Raw genomic sequence first — 20,967 nt, forward strand, 5'->3', positions numbered from 1 at the left:
ACCCACTTGGCAGTCTTACTGATTCTGTGTGTGCAACTGCAGCTTGTATTTAAAAGTAGATCGGTCAGTAATCCATTTCCTGAACAGCAAGCTGAGCATGATAAATCTGACTTACAGCCTATTTTTGATTTGCTGTAATATATTCCTTGTGAGAGAGAGAGAGAGAGCACGCCATAGAATTTTAACTGTAAAAATAGTATTGTACAGAACTTTTCAATGCTAACTTGGTAGAGTTACTTGGCCCAGTTCAGATCTCAAATACAGTAAACCTGGAGTACCTGCTTACATTAGTGGGAAATTACTCCATATTTATGCCCCGAAACTGAAATTTTAATATACTCACAGTTGCAAGAATAATTCCTATGTTTTTGCTGTAGAAGATATACATTATAGATTGATATCCGAGTAGACTTTGCCTGACGTTAATGAAAAATAGATACTCAGATGTTTTTGCTTCATGATCTAGAGGCACATCCACGAAGCTTGCCCAGTTTCTGAATGACAAGTGTTGTAATTCATTTATATTCGTCATTCATAATGTTTAAAAGTGAACAAAAATGTGATCATAAATGTGATGATTCATATGTGAGGTAAAGCATTGTTTTATTTGATTTATAATACAGCAACCTAGGCCTGGAATCAACAAAGTGCAAGAGATCTGTTGCTTGAGGGGGGAATCCAAGGTTCTGAATTAACCACTAGATGTGCTATATAAAATGTTAAGCACTTTAAAAGGTCAATCCAGAAACCTGCCAGTCGAACAGCAAGGAAATCTCTTCAAGCTACCCAGGAGGAAACACCACAAGAAGGGTGTTTTTTCAGTGGCTGTTAGTCCTGGAGCCCAGACACCAGAGTTGGATTGCATACTTGTCCCTCTGCTTAGGAGCCTGTAATTCTCTTTGGATGGTAGACACCTACAACCTTCTTTCCAAAGGCTGAGCAAGTACTGGTTTTGCTTTTGAAACTGCTCCCTTTCTGAATTTCTTCCTGCTCCTCAAAAAGCTCAGCCCTCCATCTCAGCAGTCAAGAGAATGTTTTAACAAGCTGCTGTAAGTGTGCCAGGAAGGACAACGTGCATTGCTGCTGTTCCAAAATGATCCCCAGGTAGGAAAGTGCAGAAGATGCTTTAGGCCAGGTGGGGCACTGCAGATGTGCTCACTCCTGAGTTCCCAAGTGGTTAGGCTGCAGAAATTCAGAGCTGAGACCGCTTCCAGGACCTTGCTTCCCGAAACAGTACCTTGTATGGAGACCTCAAGCTAGGACCCATCCACTGGTGACTGAATGCCATGACTGTCCTGTGCTGTGTCCCTGTTTGTTTTCCCTTTCTGTCAGAGTTGCTTGGGGTGAGGAAGTTATGAACATTTGCAGACCTGGAGTCTGGGGAGCTTTGCAGTCAGCAGGCTCGCACTTAATGGGTTTAGAAAGCTGCTGAGTGGTAAGTGTAAGAGGAAGGTGTTTGATTTGGGAAGTCATTTTTGTCTAAATCCTCTCTTGATCTCTGCTCCAAATCCTTGATGTCTAGGAGGACGTTAAGGGAGGTGGTGTATATGCTTGTCCTGTTCTGGTTTTTCTGTAGGCACCTGCTTTCAGGCCCTGCTGGAGACAGAAGAGTGAGCTTGTGGAAACTTCGGCCTGAGCCAGTACTAATGTTTCTGTGCCATTAGCTACAGCTGCAGCAGTGTTCACATTAGGCATCATGAGTCAGAAAGTAATTATGGGACAGTTCACAGGAAACTTGTTTAAGAATCAAAATGCTAAATGGAGCTAATAGGATAGATGTGTTAGATATTAAAACTGGATGTTGAGAGATTTGCCACAGACCTGGCTCACAGAAGTCTCCTACTGTAAGACTGTTACAGCCCATAACAACCCTTTCCTCCAAAGCTTTTTCCAGATCCTCTGCTTAAAGCCTGACACTTGAAATTTCTCTGAGGACTGTGAATTTCACTCTAAAGGAATGCTTGAGCTACACAGTGGTAGAGAATTCAATTTTAATTTTAGCTTTTTGTGCTTTAATTTTTTAACTAAATTCCACATATCTTCTCAGAAACCTGCTACTGAATGTTTTGCAGTATTAGAATTCAAACTTGAATTCTTATGTCTTGAATATTCTGTAAACTTGTTTTCCCCAAATTTACCCAAAAAAGAGACTGTAGCATCCTTAAAAGGAAGCAGATTGCAGCTGTATTTATGTGGCTAGCAGTGCCTGCATTAATCAGGGCTATTAGTTGATAAATAGTGCTGTTGATAATTCCAACAAAAGAAGAACAGAACATTCTTTCTTTGTGAGAGGACCAACATCTTGCATTTGCATTCTCAAATGATGGAATTAAAAGCCACCATTGTCACAGGCAATATTTGTGCTCCTGTGTGTGCATTATGACAGAAGGAAACACAACTGCTTGTTTTAACCTCATCTTTACAAGAAATCCTGTCTTCAAGCTGATCCAAGTTTCTATCCAAGCACCATTGTGCTATGGTATCATAGCTGCATCTCAGCTATGTGATAAGACATTTACATTTTTACTTCTGGCAGAATTCTGTCATGGCCTCAAATGGGTTTATAACATCTGCTTAGTTTTGTCCTTCCTAAAGGAAACTATATGCTTAGGTTTGAAGATATATTTTCCAAGCCTTTATATACATAACAGGTAGCCAGAAGCGAAATTATTCTTGAGAGGTCTTTTGGATCAGTATCCTTATGCCGCTAAATGAGAACATTCATCAAATAACTCTTTAGTTAGATATGTTTTTTAATATATTAGATACTGAATTTGAACAGTATTTAATACAAAGGAAATCAAATATTAGTTTTTAGATGGCAGTCAAGGGTTGATATTTAGAACTGAAATGATATACAAGATTCCATAGCTGGTGAAAACACAGAGTTTATAAATCAGAGTTTGTAAGAATGTTATACTAATGTGTTTCAAAGGGTTTTTGTTAAGTTTTATTTGAATCAGAAGTATACATAATAATGCATATTTTTAAGAACTCCAGGGAATGTGGATGTGTGGAAGAAGTAATTTTTGAAAAGCTGTCTTTCTTAATTATGGAGATACTGAGGATAAGATGCTGAAACAAGAAATAAGAGGTTGGCAAATTCATGTAGCTGGACATAACGCATGCCAGCATTTGTACTGTGTAAAACATTTACAGGATGTTTTATTTAAGGGATGTTAGAAATAAACCCAGCAAAAGTCCTCTGGTGATAGAAACCATATAATGGTGTTATCATGCCCTAGAAGTATAGTCAAAAACTCATTTAATGTTGAAAGCCAAACACTAAAATCTAAAGAATTCATGGAGGATACTGTGATGCGAAAGTGGTGGTCGCCTAACATGCATACTTGTACTCTGACAAGAATGTTACTTTTTCATTGTTATTTTTTAATCAGTTTGCCTGGGAGTATCAACTCTTCTTCAAAATAAGGGGAATTCTAAGAAGTTAGCTTATTTTCAGTCAGAATACTATGTGCTGGCATCTGTTTGGATGATGTTTGCCTGCTGTAGTAATTTCTAGCTGTCTTCCTATGGTCGTATTCTTGTTAGCTCTCATAATAAATTGGAGTCCTGCTAACAGGAGAGGTTGGTGATATTACTGTAAGTATTCCTTGTTTGACTGCTGTATATCATCAATATTATCAGTTCCTTTTAACACAGCGTTTGGTGAATATCAGTTGCTGCATAAATAACTTAAAGGCCAAAAGATGGAAATGATGGGAAATAACCCTTCTGCCTAAGAATAGTAAAAAATCTCTGTTGTTAAGACCTGGAAAAACCACATGACTGGAAACATTGCATTCCTGAGACTATCTATCTCTGTCTTCTGTCAGGTTTTATAGTCGTAAAACTTCAGAGCTGGTCTGTCTAAAAATGAATGATTTCAGTAACAATTGTGCTCAGAGTTTGATTTCAGCCCAGGAAAACCAAACCAATGTTGTTCTCTGTAATATGATCCTCTAGTCCCAACTGGACTGTGCAGAAACTCAGACTTATGGAAAGGGCTGCTATATTTCTTCTGAGATGATCTAAAGCTCTTGCTAGGCTTGTATTTTTATTACTTGTTGTCAAGTCCTAAATAGGGGCTCATGGACCTTAATCGAGAGCACAGTCCTTTGCCTGTTGCATTTATAATCTAAGCATATGGAAATAGTCAAAAGACAGATACAGGTAGTCGAAGGAGTACAAAACTTTACTTTGTTTCATCTGTAGAAGAGCCCCACTTTTCGCAGAAGTAGCACAATGCGGAGGCTTTGATGTGAGCTACCACCATGAGATTGGCAAGAAAGGAAGGACTGGGTTGAGTGGTGGCAATCAAGTGTAGATGAGCCCAAATTTGTGTTGGAGGCCAACTTCCCCTCTAGTCTGGTAGAAGTACCGTAAGATGCTTATAGGCTATAATGTGTGTGTGTGTTTGGCGGGGGGAGGTGTCCTATTCTACCACCATTATTCCTATGACTTAGGATTTATCAAGGAAGGAGTAACGTTAGTTAACAAATACAGTTAATCCAAAGCATACATGACATAGCTTTCTATTTGTATTCAGGTTCTTCCTTGTAAATTGTCAGGGAACTTCTTCCTTGCAAGCTAGAAAATTGTAGCTGTGATTCCCTTTTTATTAGTTCAGGAAAGGATAAAAATAATTTAAATGTGCTTGCAGTTGGCCTGACAGAAGATGCTGATGATAGCACTAGAGAGCTTTCTTTTTGCTCTTTTTAATCTGTGTGTGTGTGCTCTCATGCACGTGCGCTCTCTTGCATGCTTTTCTTTTTTCTTAAACCATCCTTTAGAAATGGCTATGTCTGGTTTAAGTGTGTAAAAGATATTCCCTCCCTTTCTTTTCCATGACGAATGCACCATGGAGTTCATTATTCAGTAACTGCATTTATTCAATAATGAATCACAAACAATTTCTCATCCTTCAGTTTCATTGCCATGTTACTTGTCCTTCAAGTGTTGTAGGAACTTGTTTAATATTCAATTTCACATCACAGTGTGTTGCATAGTTAAATGAACTTTCTTTTCTAGACATGTGGAATGCGATGCTAGTGTTGTAGACTGCAGGATGTTTATTGGTGATACTTGTGGAGGTGAAGCCTTCATTCCTTCTTAATAGCTTCTGTTCTTAAAGAACATGAATAATCATAAGAGGGGAAGAAACATGTATGTTCCTGGATACATCTCTAGATAACCTTCTAGATACAGATGTGCACTGGGTATGTCTTTCCAAGCTGTAAACATTTCCTCAAAGGTTTAAGTTGTCTTATTTCACTAGTTACAAAGTAATGGAGGTAAAGCAAGAGTACTTTCATGGTACTGAAAAAAGGGGGTGTGTGTGTGGGGGAGTTTAGTAGGATTTCAAGTCAATTGTAGCCTGTAATGCATAAGCATATAAGGTGTTATTAAAATGGTATGGTTTACAGCTTTTGAACTGCAAAAAGCCTACACTTCCATTCATTAGGGTGGCTATTGGGTAGCTGCTACACAACAGCTGTGCTGGGTTTGTTTTCTTTAAAATGTTGCCCCTGCTGCCCATTCACCCCATGCTATGGAAAATGCAGAAATCTGTGTCAAATGTTGTGTGATGCCCCTGAGTGGACTATCGCAGTGGGAACTGATGTCTGTGTCAAATGTTGTGTGATGCCCCTGAGTGGACTATCGCAGTGGGAACTGATGCCAAGATTAAAAAGACAGAGTCCCTGGATCAGGTTTCCTATTAGCCAGGGAGGATTGTGTAGCACTGCAGTGGTCCCCCCTGTTCAGTAGCCCTCATGTAGGCTCTTGGTAGGGGAGGCTAAGTTGACAGATCACCGGTAGCAGCAGCTTGGCTTGGGATGTCTGCATCACCCTGACTCAGCTGGAAGGATCTCGCCTGTTAATTTGAAGTCGTTAGAAAGGGTATTACACCTCTATGTCTTATCACTGTAAGAGAATAGAAAGCCATGCTTTGTTAGCATAATATTATTGTATCAGTTCTTTTCAGATGAGTATATGCAAGTAAGCAAGGAAATAAATTAAAATATTGTTGTAAGAACTTTAATATAGTTACTAGCTAAAGGCCTGTTTCTCATACTCGGTTTCTGTGGATGTTTCTTCACAGTGTAGGGTCTCCTTCACATGACTTGAGTGGGAATGCATATGCAGTGAGTATCAATTTCAAATGAGGTGCTAAATGTGTATTGTACTTTTTTTTTTTTTTATCTTGCATGACATATGGTCTGCTATTTTTATTTACCTAGAATTTTCATTTTACACCTGTAAAATGCAGCTTTTACAGCTTTTCAGTCATTGTTTATTTGATGTTTATTTAAATTTGTATTTAATGTATAGTAAATCATTATTCCTAGGGAATGACAGAAACTTCAGTGCTTTACTAGAAAGAAAAGTTATTGACTATATTGTTATATTGACAAAGGGCAACTTACCAGTTTTGTCCATTACAAGTAGATGTAAAAAAGATGACTTCTGTAAAACTGGAGAATAATGTATAAGACCTGCAGTGAGCTGTATCCTTTCGATAAAGGAAACAGGAGTCCTCTGTCGCCGTAGAAACTTCTGACTGATTTTGCAAAAGCTAGGTGTCTTGGAAAAATAAATGGTCAAGTTTTAAATAACTCCAGGAACTTTATAATTTATTTGTAAATTTTAGGAGGAGAGCAAACTGTTTCATTTGATTACTGCATGTACCTCTGTTTAAATTAATACATATTAATAAGAATCATGCTTAAATCTTATTTAAATGATTCAACCATGCTTTACAAATAAAATAAATATCCATGTTTTTCCGAATTAATGCTGACCATTGAAAGCTCTGTTGCTTTTGTTTGGCTAGCAGAAGATCCAGCATTTTCTCAGGGGTATCTTAATAAAATTAAAAGGGATTGGAGAGGAGCGGAGTTCCTTCTTCATGACATTGAAGAAAAACTGCTATTTTTCACACCTTCCTGTAGTCACGAATCCCACAGATATTAGGAAGAGATGTTTTAACAAAAGTATTTTGTAATATTTTAAAATGTTAAACACGGTGAAGGAGGTCTTCATTTGTAGACGGTAATGTTACAGCTTTTCTGTATACAGTCAATAAATTATATGTGAAGTCTAAATACAACAGTTTGCATGACAACTCGTGATAACTTTTCATTTTTTTGTCCTAGTGGGAGTTTCCAGTTTTGGGCAGTTTTATGTGACTTTCACTCCCTAAAGTTGGGTCGGTTCAAATCTTAAGTCTTCTGCACCACAGGGGTTAGGCAAATCTAGGATGTCTCACCTGAACACTATTTTGAACCTTTGCAACTGTTAGATATGAAAAAAATAGGTCATCTAACACATGGCTAAAGAGTGGTTTGATTTGAAAGGAGATAAATATTGAGGATCACTGACAGAATTATTTGATCCAGTCTAAAGCTGAAATGATGCAAGATGGTCCTGGCTTTTGCCATTTAGAATAAATTTGTTTTTCTAAACATAGTTACTTTTCTCCAGTATTTCCTGCACCCACTTCACTACTAAAGAAAAGAATCAATCACAATGAAGGTACCAATAAAGGAAGACAATGCACAATTGTGGTCTATATTTAATAAATCTTCCACCTATTTTCATGTTTATTAACATGAAAAACATGTCACTAACTTGTTTTATTAACAGGGTTAATCAGAAAAGCCATTATCTCTTTTTTAAATCTGAGACCTCTTTTTCATTTCTTGTGATATTATTTCATTTTCATTGCTACAGTGCCTAGGAGTGGCAGTGCACATAAATACAGGAAGAAAGATGGTAATTTCCCAATGTTTTCAAAATCTAAATAGCAAATCAAGAGACAAGAGGTGGATGGAAATAGACAGGAAGGGACAGGGTTAGTGAGATGCTAAGGATCTTGGCATATTATCAAGCGATTTGTTGATGAGACTTTGAAGCCATCGCAGCAATGGAAAGTTTTAAGGCTGTGAAGGAGAGCAATGAGCTTTCTTTACAGATATTTTCAGGAAATTTCACCCAAGTTTTTGAAGCAGGACTGTCTTGTCTTTTTTTTCTAGACAAATTATGAACCTCTGGGAGAGAGCAACTATCTATGTTTTTGTTTTGCCAAATGGTATCTAGCAGGTTCAGGCCTTCATCTTGATTTGTGACATTACTGTAATAGAGATAACACTAAAAATAATTTTAATTATGATGCACTTCCTAACAAGAGTACTGTTCTTTCCCCTGTGATTTTCTGTTTCTTGAAGTGGGATTCACCCTTCTAACTTTATATGTTTGAATACAGAAGTCTGTGTCTGAGCTACTCATCCTAGGCACCATCTGAGCTGTTTTAATGCTCTACTTTAGGACAGCATGTTTCTTTTCTCATACTATGAAGTGAGCTTAGATAACACACTGAGGTTTGGATGTCAATATCTGCTCCTAACACAAGGTTGCTTTTAGTAACTAGTGATGCTGCTGTGGACTTGCTTTGGTTTGGACAAGAGACCTGCAGATTCACTGTAGACTGGAGAGTGCAGAGGCAGCAGACAGCGGGAGTAGTCTATTTGAAAAAAAGGCACAGACTATTTAATTCAAGCCTCATAAAAAGTTAAAGCTAAAAAGAAAAGTTGTTTTAATATCGGAACACTCAGGAAAATTAATCTAAATTCATTTTTAAGTGAATTACTGAAATGACATTACTTCTCTTTGTATCAGCCATCTGGTTCAGATCACCGTGACCTTTATGGTGGGTGTTAATTAAGGATATTAATTCTGTATCAGGTGTCTACACAGAGGTTTAGTTTGATTCAGATAATCTACTTTGCATTCACATTGCTAGGTAATTTGAATTAATCTTTTTTTTTTGGAATAGCTACTTAAAGATGAGATGCAAGACTGATACTAGTTGTTCCATCCAAAGCATTTAATCTACTTACAGTTAAAGCTTTTGCCACATTTGGAAAAAGAAATAAAAATCATTTGCTTCTCTTCCTGGGGTAATCTCTTACTACAATGACACCCCCAAAATAAGAAACCACGGTATTCTGGGGGGGGGGGGGGGGGGGGGGTTGAGGGCGTAACTAACTAGAATTGGGAATGTTGGATAGTCAACAGGAACTTCTTAGTGAAGGCAGGTGAGAATAGGAGCATGTGAAGTAGTCGACACAACAGACATTTGAGTTCAGAAGACCAGGCATCTATGGAACAGTTCTCTGAAATGGGGCAGACTGAATTTTGGTTTCATTGCCAGTAAACATATGACAATATGTTTATCAGAAACTTGCTTTTTTGCTAGTGATATAACTGTTACCTTCTGGTGGAACTTGTGTATGTTCAGTACTAATAAGACATGAGAGGCAGTGAAAAGGAATGAATTTTGTGGCTCGCACAGAAGGCTCTGATGTACTAATTGATCTGAATATTTTTTATAATGAACAGTGATTTGTTTTTTCATATAGTGGCTTTTATTGTTTCAAAGCTGAATTTTATGTGCTAAATAGGCATTTATAAGCACCAGTGTGTAAACCGCGGCAGTCAAATACTATGCCTTATTTTTTTGTTTCTATTTCACAAATATAATTAGTATTTGTTTAAATGAGTGTTTATTAAACAAAGCCACATATTGTGGGCTACATTGAAACATGATAGTTAAGCTACATTTTTTCAGAGCAGAAGTGAGTCTTTGAAAAACTAAACAGATGTGATTGCTATAACCAATTTTTTTTTAATTGGCACCAAATAATTAAACTTTCATATTCCCTGTTGACTTTGGAGTAAAGGAACTCTGCATTCTGTAACGTCCATGTGGTGGAGACTGTGAATTTGTAATTGGCATCTTCATTTTTAGAGTATTAGGTGGTCCAGAAGTGCTTTGCATCATTTGAAACAGTTCGTATCCTTTGTAGGTGATTTGAGTGGATAATTCTTTGTTAGGAAGGACAGGAAGTAGGATTATGTATGGGAAGGCTGTTGCTTTTTGTTTATGGATGCGGGAGGTTGCTGAAGACCTATTAGAAAATAGGCTTGGCAGCTTTTGTACAAGATAGTCTTAGACTGCAGTTAATAAGAGACTACTATTTGTTTGTTAAATTAATATCAAATAATTTGTGGTAACTCTTTTCCTTAGCTTTAACAATAAAAGTTTGGAATATCAGTACTCCTGAGCAGATGTATTCTGCTGTGTTTCCTTTTAGCTGTGAGGCTCTTGTATTAGAATTTGGAAATATAAAGTATGTATAGTGTTATGAACTGATAGATGTTTTACTTAAGGTACTCAATCAAGAGCTCTCCCCCAGCCTTTTTCTGCCTTGGAGTGTAATAGAGATGATAACAGGAGGCTAAGACACTTCAGGGAATGAGTGTGTCTGGAGTCAGAAAGAAGGGGAAAGAGCTGGATGTTAGTGAAAGAGTTCTGCATGGGATGAAACTAGACCAAGTGATTTTTATTAACAGTTAAGCTTTACAGGTAATATGGCTTCAAAGTTATTGCACATCTCTGTGGTCCTATACAGTTAGCATGAAATCAACAGTGAACATTTGTAGCCTAGAAAAAAGATGTATGGAATGTCCTGATTAGCTTTTCTATGATAGATTTATTTATTTGGTGATCAGATAACTACAGGTAAAAATCTAATAAAGTCCTGTGTGTGAAGGTGGTTGAGGTTAAGGACTAGGCAAAACCTTGTGTATTAAGGATGAACATAAGCTCAGAGATGTATGTGCAGAGATGGTAGGCAGCTGATGGGTTTCTGCCCTTCTTCCTTTCCTGGAAGGTGCCACCTATAGGCAGTGGTAGCTGAGTCATCTGGACCTGGTGAATTAAAGCCAGCTGTTTACTGTTGGCTCATGGCACTATGCTGAGCAAAAATCTCAGGAAGTTCGGGAGTTGCTTTGTGAGAAATGCCTCTGTTCCTTTAAAGGGTATGAGACTGTCTGAAGGAGGAATAGAGTTGGCTGTGAAGAATAGTTACGGGGTCAACCATCCCAGTGTACGTAGGACACTTTCACAATACAGACTCTAGTGTTACACCCTTAGCTGTTTGCTTCCTTTTGTTAATATTTGTAGATCAGATGAAGCATTTCCAAGATTGAAAGTAAAACGGGAGGATAACAGAAGGGCATGACAGAGGTTTAATTATAGTTCTCAGCAGGAATGAATTGTTTAATAACATGCTTTGGCCTTATTTTTGCTTCTAGAAATGATTATGTTGCTAGCTTACTTGCAGTCATGAAGAAATCCATTCCCCCATGTTTTTTGCCTAGTTACTGCTTTTTTACCTTGTGCTTATTCCTGTAATATTGCTCATATGTGCTGTGCAGCAGCAAGCCCTATTTAGCTATGGTGACTTCCAGTTAATGTTTTTTAGAGCTTGTATCTTTTTAAACCACTAACCTGAACCAAGTTGAAGTGCGTTACCTAAAGCTTCAGGAAGCTTTTATGTCTATCATCTTAAAGAAGGTGAAATGACAGTCTCAGCATAAAAAAAAAAAAAAAAAAAAAAAAAGCAAAGACGTGGGTAGTTGTTAACTTCATGCATGTCTGTGTTTTGGGGCACACACTAATGACCGTGGATGGAAAGGTGGCATGCTCAGAGGTTTAATGCAGTCGAACCAAATGCTATACTCCTTTCCAGACTTCAGTTGAGTAGGTATCTACCCTGTGAACGTGCCACCTTGGGTCAGCACCCATGGATGTTGGTGTTGCCCTGCCCCTACGACCTTGTCATTAATTCCTGGTTAAGCAGGAGCCTAAGCAGAATGGGGGTGTTTGGGGAAAGACAAATGAGCATCATCTGGATGCTAAAGAGAGTCTTAATCCCTGCTTGGATGCTCTTTATGGTTCAGCGGAGCTTTTTTTGACCTTGGCTTCCAGCTTCGGGGCAGAACTTTGTTTGCATATTGCAAATATGAGCAGTGTAGCATCATGCAACTACAAACTTGGTGAGTTAACTAATGCATTGGTGATAGTGCGTGTGTGGTGGGAGGCATGGTGTCCTCAGGCTCCTGGAAGGTGTCTGTGACGCACGGGCCTAGGATTGAGTGGGTAGGTTTCCATGCAAGTACAGAAAATATTTTTCATTGGGTACTGTGGAGGTGCCATCCCCTGGGGGGTAGTTGGGCGTGACCATTTGTGGGGAGCTTCAGCCTTCCTCTCTTGCACACTGGTATGTGATGTGGAGGGCTGAGGTAGCAGGTTAGCATCAGCTGACTGCTTCAGGGCGCGCTTAGCTGTGTCGCCTTGCGTATGAGCGAGCTGGAATGGAGCCCTTGGCAGCAGGGACCGCGCTTGTAATTCATAGTGCGGGGCGTTTCCTGGGCGTGCCTGTGGTGCGTCCGGAGGAGGCTGGTGGGCGCCTTAGCACCTGGACAGGGATGCAGCCTTTTGAACATTGCTGCTTAGCTTTAATGCTTGTGTAGGTTTAAAAAAAGGGGGGGATGCAGAGCTGGCAGGGTTTGGGTAGTGGGGCCGCAGGGGTGCCCAGTGTCAGCAGAGGCCAGGAGATGTCCTGGGCCCATCATTTCCCCTCCCCCCCCCCCCCCCCCAAACTGGCATCGGCAGGGGAGCAGGTGGGACCGCTACTTAGATGCGTTTAAGATAGGGAGGCAGCCCTTAGGGGCAGGAGGTGCATGAGGAGGCCAAGATGTGGGGAGACGCGGGAGGCACAAGGGGAGGTCTGGGAGGGCACGTGAAGGCGGTGTGTGGAGAGGCCTGTTTTTGAAGGAGATGAGTGAAGGGGATGTTGTTGGGACATGGCTGGAGATGCGCTCCTGGAAGGGGGTGCTCTGTGCCAAGGTGGGGGCACCCCTGAGGGGCGCAGCCGTGGGGGGGACTTGTGGTGGGGCGGTGATGCCCCCAGTGGCCCATGCCAGAACCAGCGCTCGACCAGGGGAGGGGGAGGAAGGGGGGAGAGGAGGTGTCTGAAACTGATCCTGGGAAAGCGGGAGGGAAGGTGTTTACCTAAATGTTTGCTTAGTCATCATCTAATTTTTTTTCTCAATAGCTGAAACAGTAATTAAAAGTTTATGTTAATTGGCAATAAATTAAATTAAGTGAAATTCCCTAGGTTGAGATTGTTTGGCTTGCTGCAGGTAGGTGCAGATCTTCTTGTGTCCATTGGACCCGCTTTGCAGCCGTGATAACTACCTACAAGCAGGACCTCGATGGGCTGGTTTGCTTTCCTCCCCTATGACTAAAGCCTTAGGGAGCAGAGAAGAGGGTCTGTTCCTCAGACCTGTTCTGCTTTCCTTGGTGAGAGCTTTTCCTCATTCATCTGAAAACCAGGTGTTCCCAGACAGAAAATTAAAAGCTTAATAATGCAGGTCTGTGACAATAACTTAACCCCTGCCCCTGAAACCCTCCCTAAAGTTAAAAGTGGAGTTTTAGTTGGACAGTGCTGAACATCTTAACTATGTAAGAGCTTTTGTGGGTAAAATCACTCTTATTTTTTGGGAGAAGGCTTACATATGGCTTTATATTCTATTTCAGAAGTTATTCTGAATAACTGAATAAGTCAATGGATAGCAGTGTTTGGAAAAATCAGTGCATTTAGTCATGGTTAGTAAATTTTTTAGTGTTAAGTAGTTAAGCATTTAGTGAAATAATTAGCTTGTGTAATAAATGTACTTCCTAACTCATTATTTTTCTAAAATGTAAAGGAAAAAATTTTTTTATGTGAAGTACAATATAAAGCGAGGGCTAAAAACCTGCTGTTTTTTAATTGTCGTTCACCTACATTTAGTTATACTGTTGCTTTTTTTATATACTAGCATGAACACTTCTTACCTGTAATTTCTCTTCAGTGTAAGATTTTAAAATACTTGCCTTTAGGATTTGGATGTTTAGTTCCCATTGCATACGTTACAGGTAGCTCTTCAGCAGAGGATTTTCAGACGTGATGGGAGTTTGAGTTTCTCTCACATCAAGTACAAAAATATTGTAGGGGAATATGGGGATTTTCGCCTTATCCTTCCTCTCTCATTGGCACCAGTTTTGGGGGAATGGTTTCATGTTCATGACTTGATCTTGTGGTTGCATTTATCCCTGTGTTCATTGGTACTGTATTGAATTTTCTTCGTTTAGCAGGTTATCACATTATATTAAATATGATTCCATTACGAAGAAAAAAAAGTTGGCTCAACATGTAGCCTAATAAAGCTGAGGCCTGATGTGAAGCCTCAGAAACATGATGAGGTGAATGTCTAAAGCTTACAGAGCACTTAGGTTCTTTTTCTCAGCTTTTTTCAGATAGTTATCCTGACCAAATCTGCCTTTGTTGTGTTTCCACTCTAATTACACTACCATGGTTCTCTGCTTCTGGAAGGGAATTTAGTATTAATTTTAACAAACATCTTGGATATATTTCCAGTAAAATATTTCTGACATCTTTTGTGTCTGCTCAAGAGACCTAATCTGTGCCCTAAACTTGCAAAGCGAAGTGCAGTTTAGATGATGCCTGTGTGCAGAGAGAGGAAACACCCTGAGTGGTCTTTTGGCACATCCGTATGTGTTAGGGAGTTGGATTTGCAGGACTGGAGGGGTGTTTTGTTTTACAGGATCAAATAACAACGTGTGCTAGTACTGATGGCTAGTTTCTGCTGGCAGCATCTTTAGGTGCGTGTTACGTTGATGTTTCGTAGCAAAAGAGAGGCTGCCACCGTGTGCAAAGAATCCTTATTGCCTTTTCAGTGGCAGTGGTGATCCTTCAGCAAAGTAGCTGCATCTCACAGATGGCTTTTTTTCCAAAGGACGATTTTAAACTTGTGAGTGAAGGCAGCATTGTCACTATATTCTTAACTTCTACAGTTAAGACAAACCTTTGAACAGTTAGGCCTTAGTATACCAGAATCATGTGAATCCATTGATATCATTTGAATCATTTGGTAGAAAGGAAACCGATAAAGTCTGAGACTTTAGTAACAGGAATCCATGGCAGGTTATTTAAGGCTCATTCTGAAGGGTGTTTGAATTTTTCTGTTTTTGTGTAATGAACTCGTAGTTGCTTTTAAAGTTATGATCATGAGTAAACTGATTCTTTTTCCTTTAAAAGAGCAAAAATATTGCATATATAGATTGAACTGTTCACATTTTTTAAAACTTAAAAGATACAAGCGTGTGTGTGTATATACATATACACACGCACGCATCTATATCATTAGATCGCTGGACCCTGTGACCCAGAGCTGTGCTGGCGGTGGCTTGATGCTGTTCAGTAGAAACCTCTTTATGGGATGGAGTTTTGATCCCTGTGCTGCTCTCCCTTCTGCCTCCTTGCTGCTCGGACATAATGTTCTAGACCTGCTCCAGAAAAGCCTTTTGTTTCTTTGTGCATTCTTCTTTGCCTGGGCTGTGGGAAGTCATGGGTGTGGGAAAAGAAAGTTGAGTTGGCTGCTGAGCTTAATGCTTAAAAAGACCATGTCTAAGGTTGGTATCGAGTCCGCTGAGTATTAGTGAAGGATTGCATAGCTGTGGGGTTTGTTTGTTTTTTCCTCCCTTCTCCTCTTTCTGTTTCTCATGGTGAGAGGCCTGTGAAGAGCATATTGTTTCTAACTTAATGGATCTAATGAGTTCTTAGCTTTAAAGTATAGCTGTTTTAAATCAAGGTTCTCAGTGGTTGCGTGTCCAGCACTTACGGCATGGAGATCCAAGCCACTATATAGGCAGTGTATTTCAAGTGGACCTGACATTTGACCAGCTCTGCTACTAAATTTGACACTTAAGCGTTAATTGGTATTAAACTTTTTAACATCTTGATCTTAAAATATTCATTATGTATATTATATATTTCACAACAGTATTTTACATAGATCTCAAACTTTGAAAAGGGTTTTAAAATTTGCGAAGTTTGCAGAATTGAAAGTATTGCTGAAAGGCAAGTTAATCTGCGGCTCTCAGAAGAACTAAGGATCAAGTTAATCAACTCTTTTCTGTTGCTGGACCAAACACATGAGCGCCGCTGAAACCATGTCCCCGTAAGTATAAAGGAGAATGGCCATAACCCTGTCAAATGTGAGAGCCCAGATTTCCACAGCTACAGATTTGGATAGGATATATACTTTAAGATAAAGAGTAGTGCCATCTTGTGGCTGCATAAAATAGTGCAAAGAGGTGGGGTCATGCCAGGCTTGCTGTGCAGAAGCCTGGGGTAGCAGCCACTGCGGCTTGGGACGGGCCTAGGCACAAACCTCTTACAAAACTCCGTAGGAGGAGCTCGGGGGATCCGTTAAAAATCAACATTTCTGTCTCATAAGTTATCTGTTACTCATGAAGACATAATTTTATTCACGTTAGATGAATTGTGTTTATTTTAAAAGAGGCTTGGATCAATTAGACTCAAATACAACTATCGTCGAGAGTTAGCTGACAGGACTGAAAGTATGAATTCCTGCCAGTACTTTCAATGAAATGAATTTCACTTGCATAAAAGGGAAATCTTATCAACTGGCGTTTTAGGGAAGGCACTAGTTTGAATTTTCTGTTCAACTTTTTAAAGGCACAACTACATTTTTTTGTGTTCAAAAATACACAGGAAAAGACCAGTTGTCTTCCTTCAGCCTCTGTTGAGGCAGCAGCTTAGTAAGGACAGTAGCTGGCACAACTGTTGTTCCTTGTAGCTGTATGACAAACTTGAAGCAGGAACCCATCCATCTGCAAAATAACTGCATTTCTCAGCTGGAACAGTTCCCTAATCCATTTTACCAGCCAGTTCCCCAAATGCTGTTCTGTCGCAGGGGAAGGACAGCGAAAGGGTAGAAGTGCGGCGTGTTTGCGGAGGAGGAGCACACGATCGCTACTGTCAGCAGCGGTGCTGGTGTGTTCCAGCACAAGTGTTTATCAAAGTGGAGGCTGGGGACTGGTTTCCCAGAGCCTGCCTGACTGCTGGGAGTGCATCCAGCAGGCACTTTCCCTCCTCTGCCCCTGCCTTTTCCCTGTGGTCAGCCACCCCTCTTCCCACGGGTTAGCAGAGCTGATTTCAGTCACTTTTGTTCACGCTCTCCCACCCACATGCTCGTGAACGCCAAGATGTGTTTGTCAAGGACTCCTTCTGAGGACCTGGGAAAGGGATGCTGGCCAGCAAGACCCCTTCACATCCTCAGGGCCTCTTACTAGTTTGAGCCACATGCTGGTTTGGATATCCAAACTGGTGACATGCCAGTGACTGTGTGCTGGTCACCACATGGTGACTGTGTGCTGGTTTTGGACATGCCATTTTGTACCTTCTAAGAGCTGGCAGTGATTTCTCTCTCTATTGTGTTGCCCCTCTGTGGGCGTCATCAGGTTTTCACTTGCTGGCTGTATCTCCCAATCTGGATGTCTCGAGAAGCATGTGTAGGTGTGTGCCTGGGTGAACTGCTGATCTGTGTGCCCTCAACACGTGCCCTTCTTACAGTCCTGCTTCTGCCGGTTGTTCCTTTTGATGTGTCTACACCCAGATGTTCCTATCCATTCTCTATTCATGTCCATTTTAACATTTCTGTTTCTTAATGGGATTATTTTTCTAGTCGCAGTAACTTGTTACTTAGTTGTATCAGGGTACTTACCTCCTGCCCTCTCCTGCAGTTATGGTTGCTGCAGCAGGTGTTTGTGAACTTTGTGGAGTGAATTCACTCATCGAGAGCGTTATAAGAAGTCTTTCATCGTTGAGGTGGGAGCCCTGGGCACAGTGAAGTCGATGGGAGTTATGGTAGTGATGTCAGTGGAACCGTTCTTAGTATTTTCCTGACTCTTTTCAAAGACGTAATGTAACTAGGTATTATGGAAATTGTTTTGATCTGGTAATCTATTTTTTGTGATTACATTAAGAAAAAATCCTAATGCTGTTAAAGACAACATTTCATTGACTAAAAACTGCATTGGTATAGCCAGTATTTCATCCACGATGAACAGACTTTGGATTCCAAACGACAAAGAATAACGTAAGCACGCATTCTGTGATGTTAACGCACTGTTACCTGAGTAATCACACTGTGTAAAATGAAATGTGACAGTAAAAACAAATTTTAATTCTCTCCTCTGTTGATTTTTAATTTGAATATCAGGAAAGATTGTATTCAGTTCTGTTTAATAATTTATTCTCTTTTCTGTATAATTAACTGTATCCATATATCTGTCTTTAACAGGAACCAGTGATCCATACGTCAAGTTCAAAATTGGAGGAAAAGAGGTATTTAGAAGTAAGACAATACACAAGAACCTCAATCCTGTGTGGGAAGAAAAAGCTTGCATTCTTATAGATCATCCCAGAGAACCTTTATATATAAAGGTGAGGCGCTTACTTAGTTTGTCTGTGAAATTACAGCAGAATAGTTACTGAAGGATTTCATATTTTTTAATTTCTGTACACTGAAAAAAGTTGTGTAATAGTACATTACTAAAGAATTTTGAGGTGAAAAATATTTAAAGTACATCTGTATATTGATGATGTAGGAATTTCTAAAGAAATAATGTAAGTACGGGAATTTTTCTTTGTTTCAGGCCATAATTTTATATTTTTAGTGTGTTCTTAGGACAAAACACAAAACTGTTTTGTGTTGATGGTATCCATTTTGTTTATGGAAATATTACATGATTCTGATAATTCTGACATGAAGCATAATCTATCCCATTAAAAGCCAATCTTTGCTGCAAGTAATCTGAAAATTAGTCAAGACCCAATTCTTCTTGTTTTATTTACAAATTTTATGATCTATACTCTGAACACAATATGCTTGCTTATGTTTGCTTTTTAGTGCATGGGGTGTTTTTGTTTTTTGTTTTTTTTCCTTTTACGTTTTGGCTAGTCTGAGTATATTGCAAGTGAGGACAGCTTTACCATGAGAGGCATCATTTCTTCAAAAAAAAAAATCAAGTTTCTTTATTTTAAATCAAAGAGAGGCCAACAGTATGCAGAGTAATTTGTAGTAGTGCCCTAATATTTCTCAGTTGTCTATATTGGAATGAAATGTAGAAGTTCCTGTACTCAAAAAAGATCCAGGTCATTGTTTTACAGGCTTGGAATGGAAAAGCACTTCCTAACCCAAATGTCTTATGGTGATGCCTTTCCAAAAGTGATCCATAATTTTATAAAACAAAGTAGATAACTTTTGCAGAATTGAATTTTTTTATAGGAAAAAACCTGTAGTCTTAGGCTTCTAATTAGAACATACATAGATCAGTAATTCTCTGAGAATTATTAGAAACTTAGATCATGCCTATATGTTCCTTTTAATTGGTCTGAAATGATACAATGCTTCATGTTATTATTAATCTGAATCTGAAATAGATGACAAAAATTGTAACTGTAATATACTTATGGAATTACAGAATCATTAGATCAACGCCACTGAAAAAGTCTGAGTATGTCTCTGTATTGGCAGTCTCCTCCAGTAATTTCATGTATTCTGCCCAGATAATGCGCATCACTATCAGAAACTGTTAAAATTAATTATAGTTTTTTTGTTGGCACTTTCCTGCTCGTATTACTCTCAGCAACTCAGAAGGAATTAACATGTTTCCAGGACTGAAAAAGAGAGAAGCAGATTCGAAGAGGCACAGTTACAACATAGCTGCCTGTTTTGATTTCTTTATACCCAATACCTCCAATAAGGTCACAAGGGAATAGGAATATATATTCTTAGTCTTTCAAGGAAATCTGTGTCTGTCAGTATAATGCGTATCTTCCCGTGTTTGTACTCTGAACACATCACCTGAATATTTAAATTTTCATAGCTTATTCAGGTATTTTAAGACAGAGTTAAGTTTTACTAAGTCAGCAGAAATCATTCATTTGATGTTTTCCTGATAATTTTTATGGGGAAAAAACAATTCTATTTTGCAACATAAGCTGAGATTTTATCATTTTGTTGTCTTTCCACATTAGAATGATAATTAGATATCAAAAATATGAGTGTATGTACTCAGGTAGATTGCATATGCTGGACTTACGTTCAAATACTTGGATTCGATCCTTTGTGTCACTCAGCAGTGCTTTAACCACTGAGTGATGCAATTGCTGTTTACTTCTGTCTTAAGCCGGTGCATATTAAGATATTTGTATAAGATGAGCAGTTTTAACTGCCTGGAAAAGAGATTCTGTAATACAGTATTTAAAGTAGTTATATCAAAATCAAAGACCTTGAACCTAGGGCCACCACATCTCAGTTAAATATTTTCATTACTAGCTATCTGTGACTGTCACTGTTATTTAGAGCTGAAAGTATATTCCAGTTCTCAGAAATTCTTATGACAATGTTTGCCATGAAGTTTAACTTGCCCCAAAAGTTTGATTTTGATAATTTACATTTTCCTATTTTTGACTTTTGTAGTGTGTCACTACATCCCTCTGCCTTGAGAAGGTATAACCCATCTCAAATTTTTGGTACCATTCAATGTACTAGTCACAGATTCCTGTCTAGATTTCTGCAAGTTTGTCCAGATGCTTTCTCAACTAGGTAGCCAGTTAGCAGGCAGGCTCCTCATAGCGGAATAACAAATGTCAATATTTCCCTCCATATATCCATTAATTTTTCATCTTAGATTATAAAATTTGTAAAATCTAGAAATTTATAAAACCTTCAAAACTTAGTCTGATACAATTTTATCGTTCCTAATACTGATGCAAGTGCTACAATAATCTCCTTTTTCACAGTTATATCCCACCTTTGTGCCTTGTGATTTGTAAAACTCATAATTGATGCATAACAAGCACTTCTTGCTTTAGTCATTTTTTTGGTTGTCTTCTTTTAGTGCCTGTGTTTATTTAAAAAAAAAAAAGCTTTTTTTTTTTGTTGTTATAAAATTGATGGCGTTCACATCAAATAGACTAGTAGTATTACATTCCATGTGTCTTTACGTTGCACGTTCTGACCTTTAAAAAAGCAGCTTTGAACTTTATTTAGCAGCCAGTAAATTTCAGCTTAGTTTTAGCTAGGCTGATTTAAAATATGGGAAATGTGATTTAGCTCTGGAAATTGAGTTTCAAGAACCATACATGAGCTTTAAAACAAATAAACAAACAAACTAATGCT

At 38.9% G+C, this 20,967-nt stretch overlaps 1 protein-coding gene across 5 annotated transcripts in view; it reads left to right on the forward strand.

Annotated features, from left to right (window-relative positions):
- Nucleotides 1–20,967, forward strand: part of LOC112980278 (multiple C2 and transmembrane domain-containing protein 1) — a 286,913-nt gene that overhangs the window by 107,508 nt on the left and 158,438 nt on the right. For all 5 annotated transcript variants that reach the window (XM_064499933.1, XM_064499935.1, XM_064499934.1 and 2 more), the window contains exon 3: nucleotides 18,082–18,224. In XM_064499933.1, the coding sequence (XP_064356003.1) occupies nucleotides 18,082–18,224 (143 nt within the window). The remainder of the gene's footprint in view (nucleotides 1–18,081; nucleotides 18,225–20,967) is intronic.

Source organism: Dromaius novaehollandiae, chromosome W (genome assembly GCF_036370855.1).
Source record: "Dromaius novaehollandiae isolate bDroNov1 chromosome W, bDroNov1.hap1, whole genome shotgun sequence".
NCBI classification, from domain to species: Eukaryota; Metazoa; Chordata; class Aves; order Casuariiformes; family Dromaiidae; genus Dromaius; species Dromaius novaehollandiae.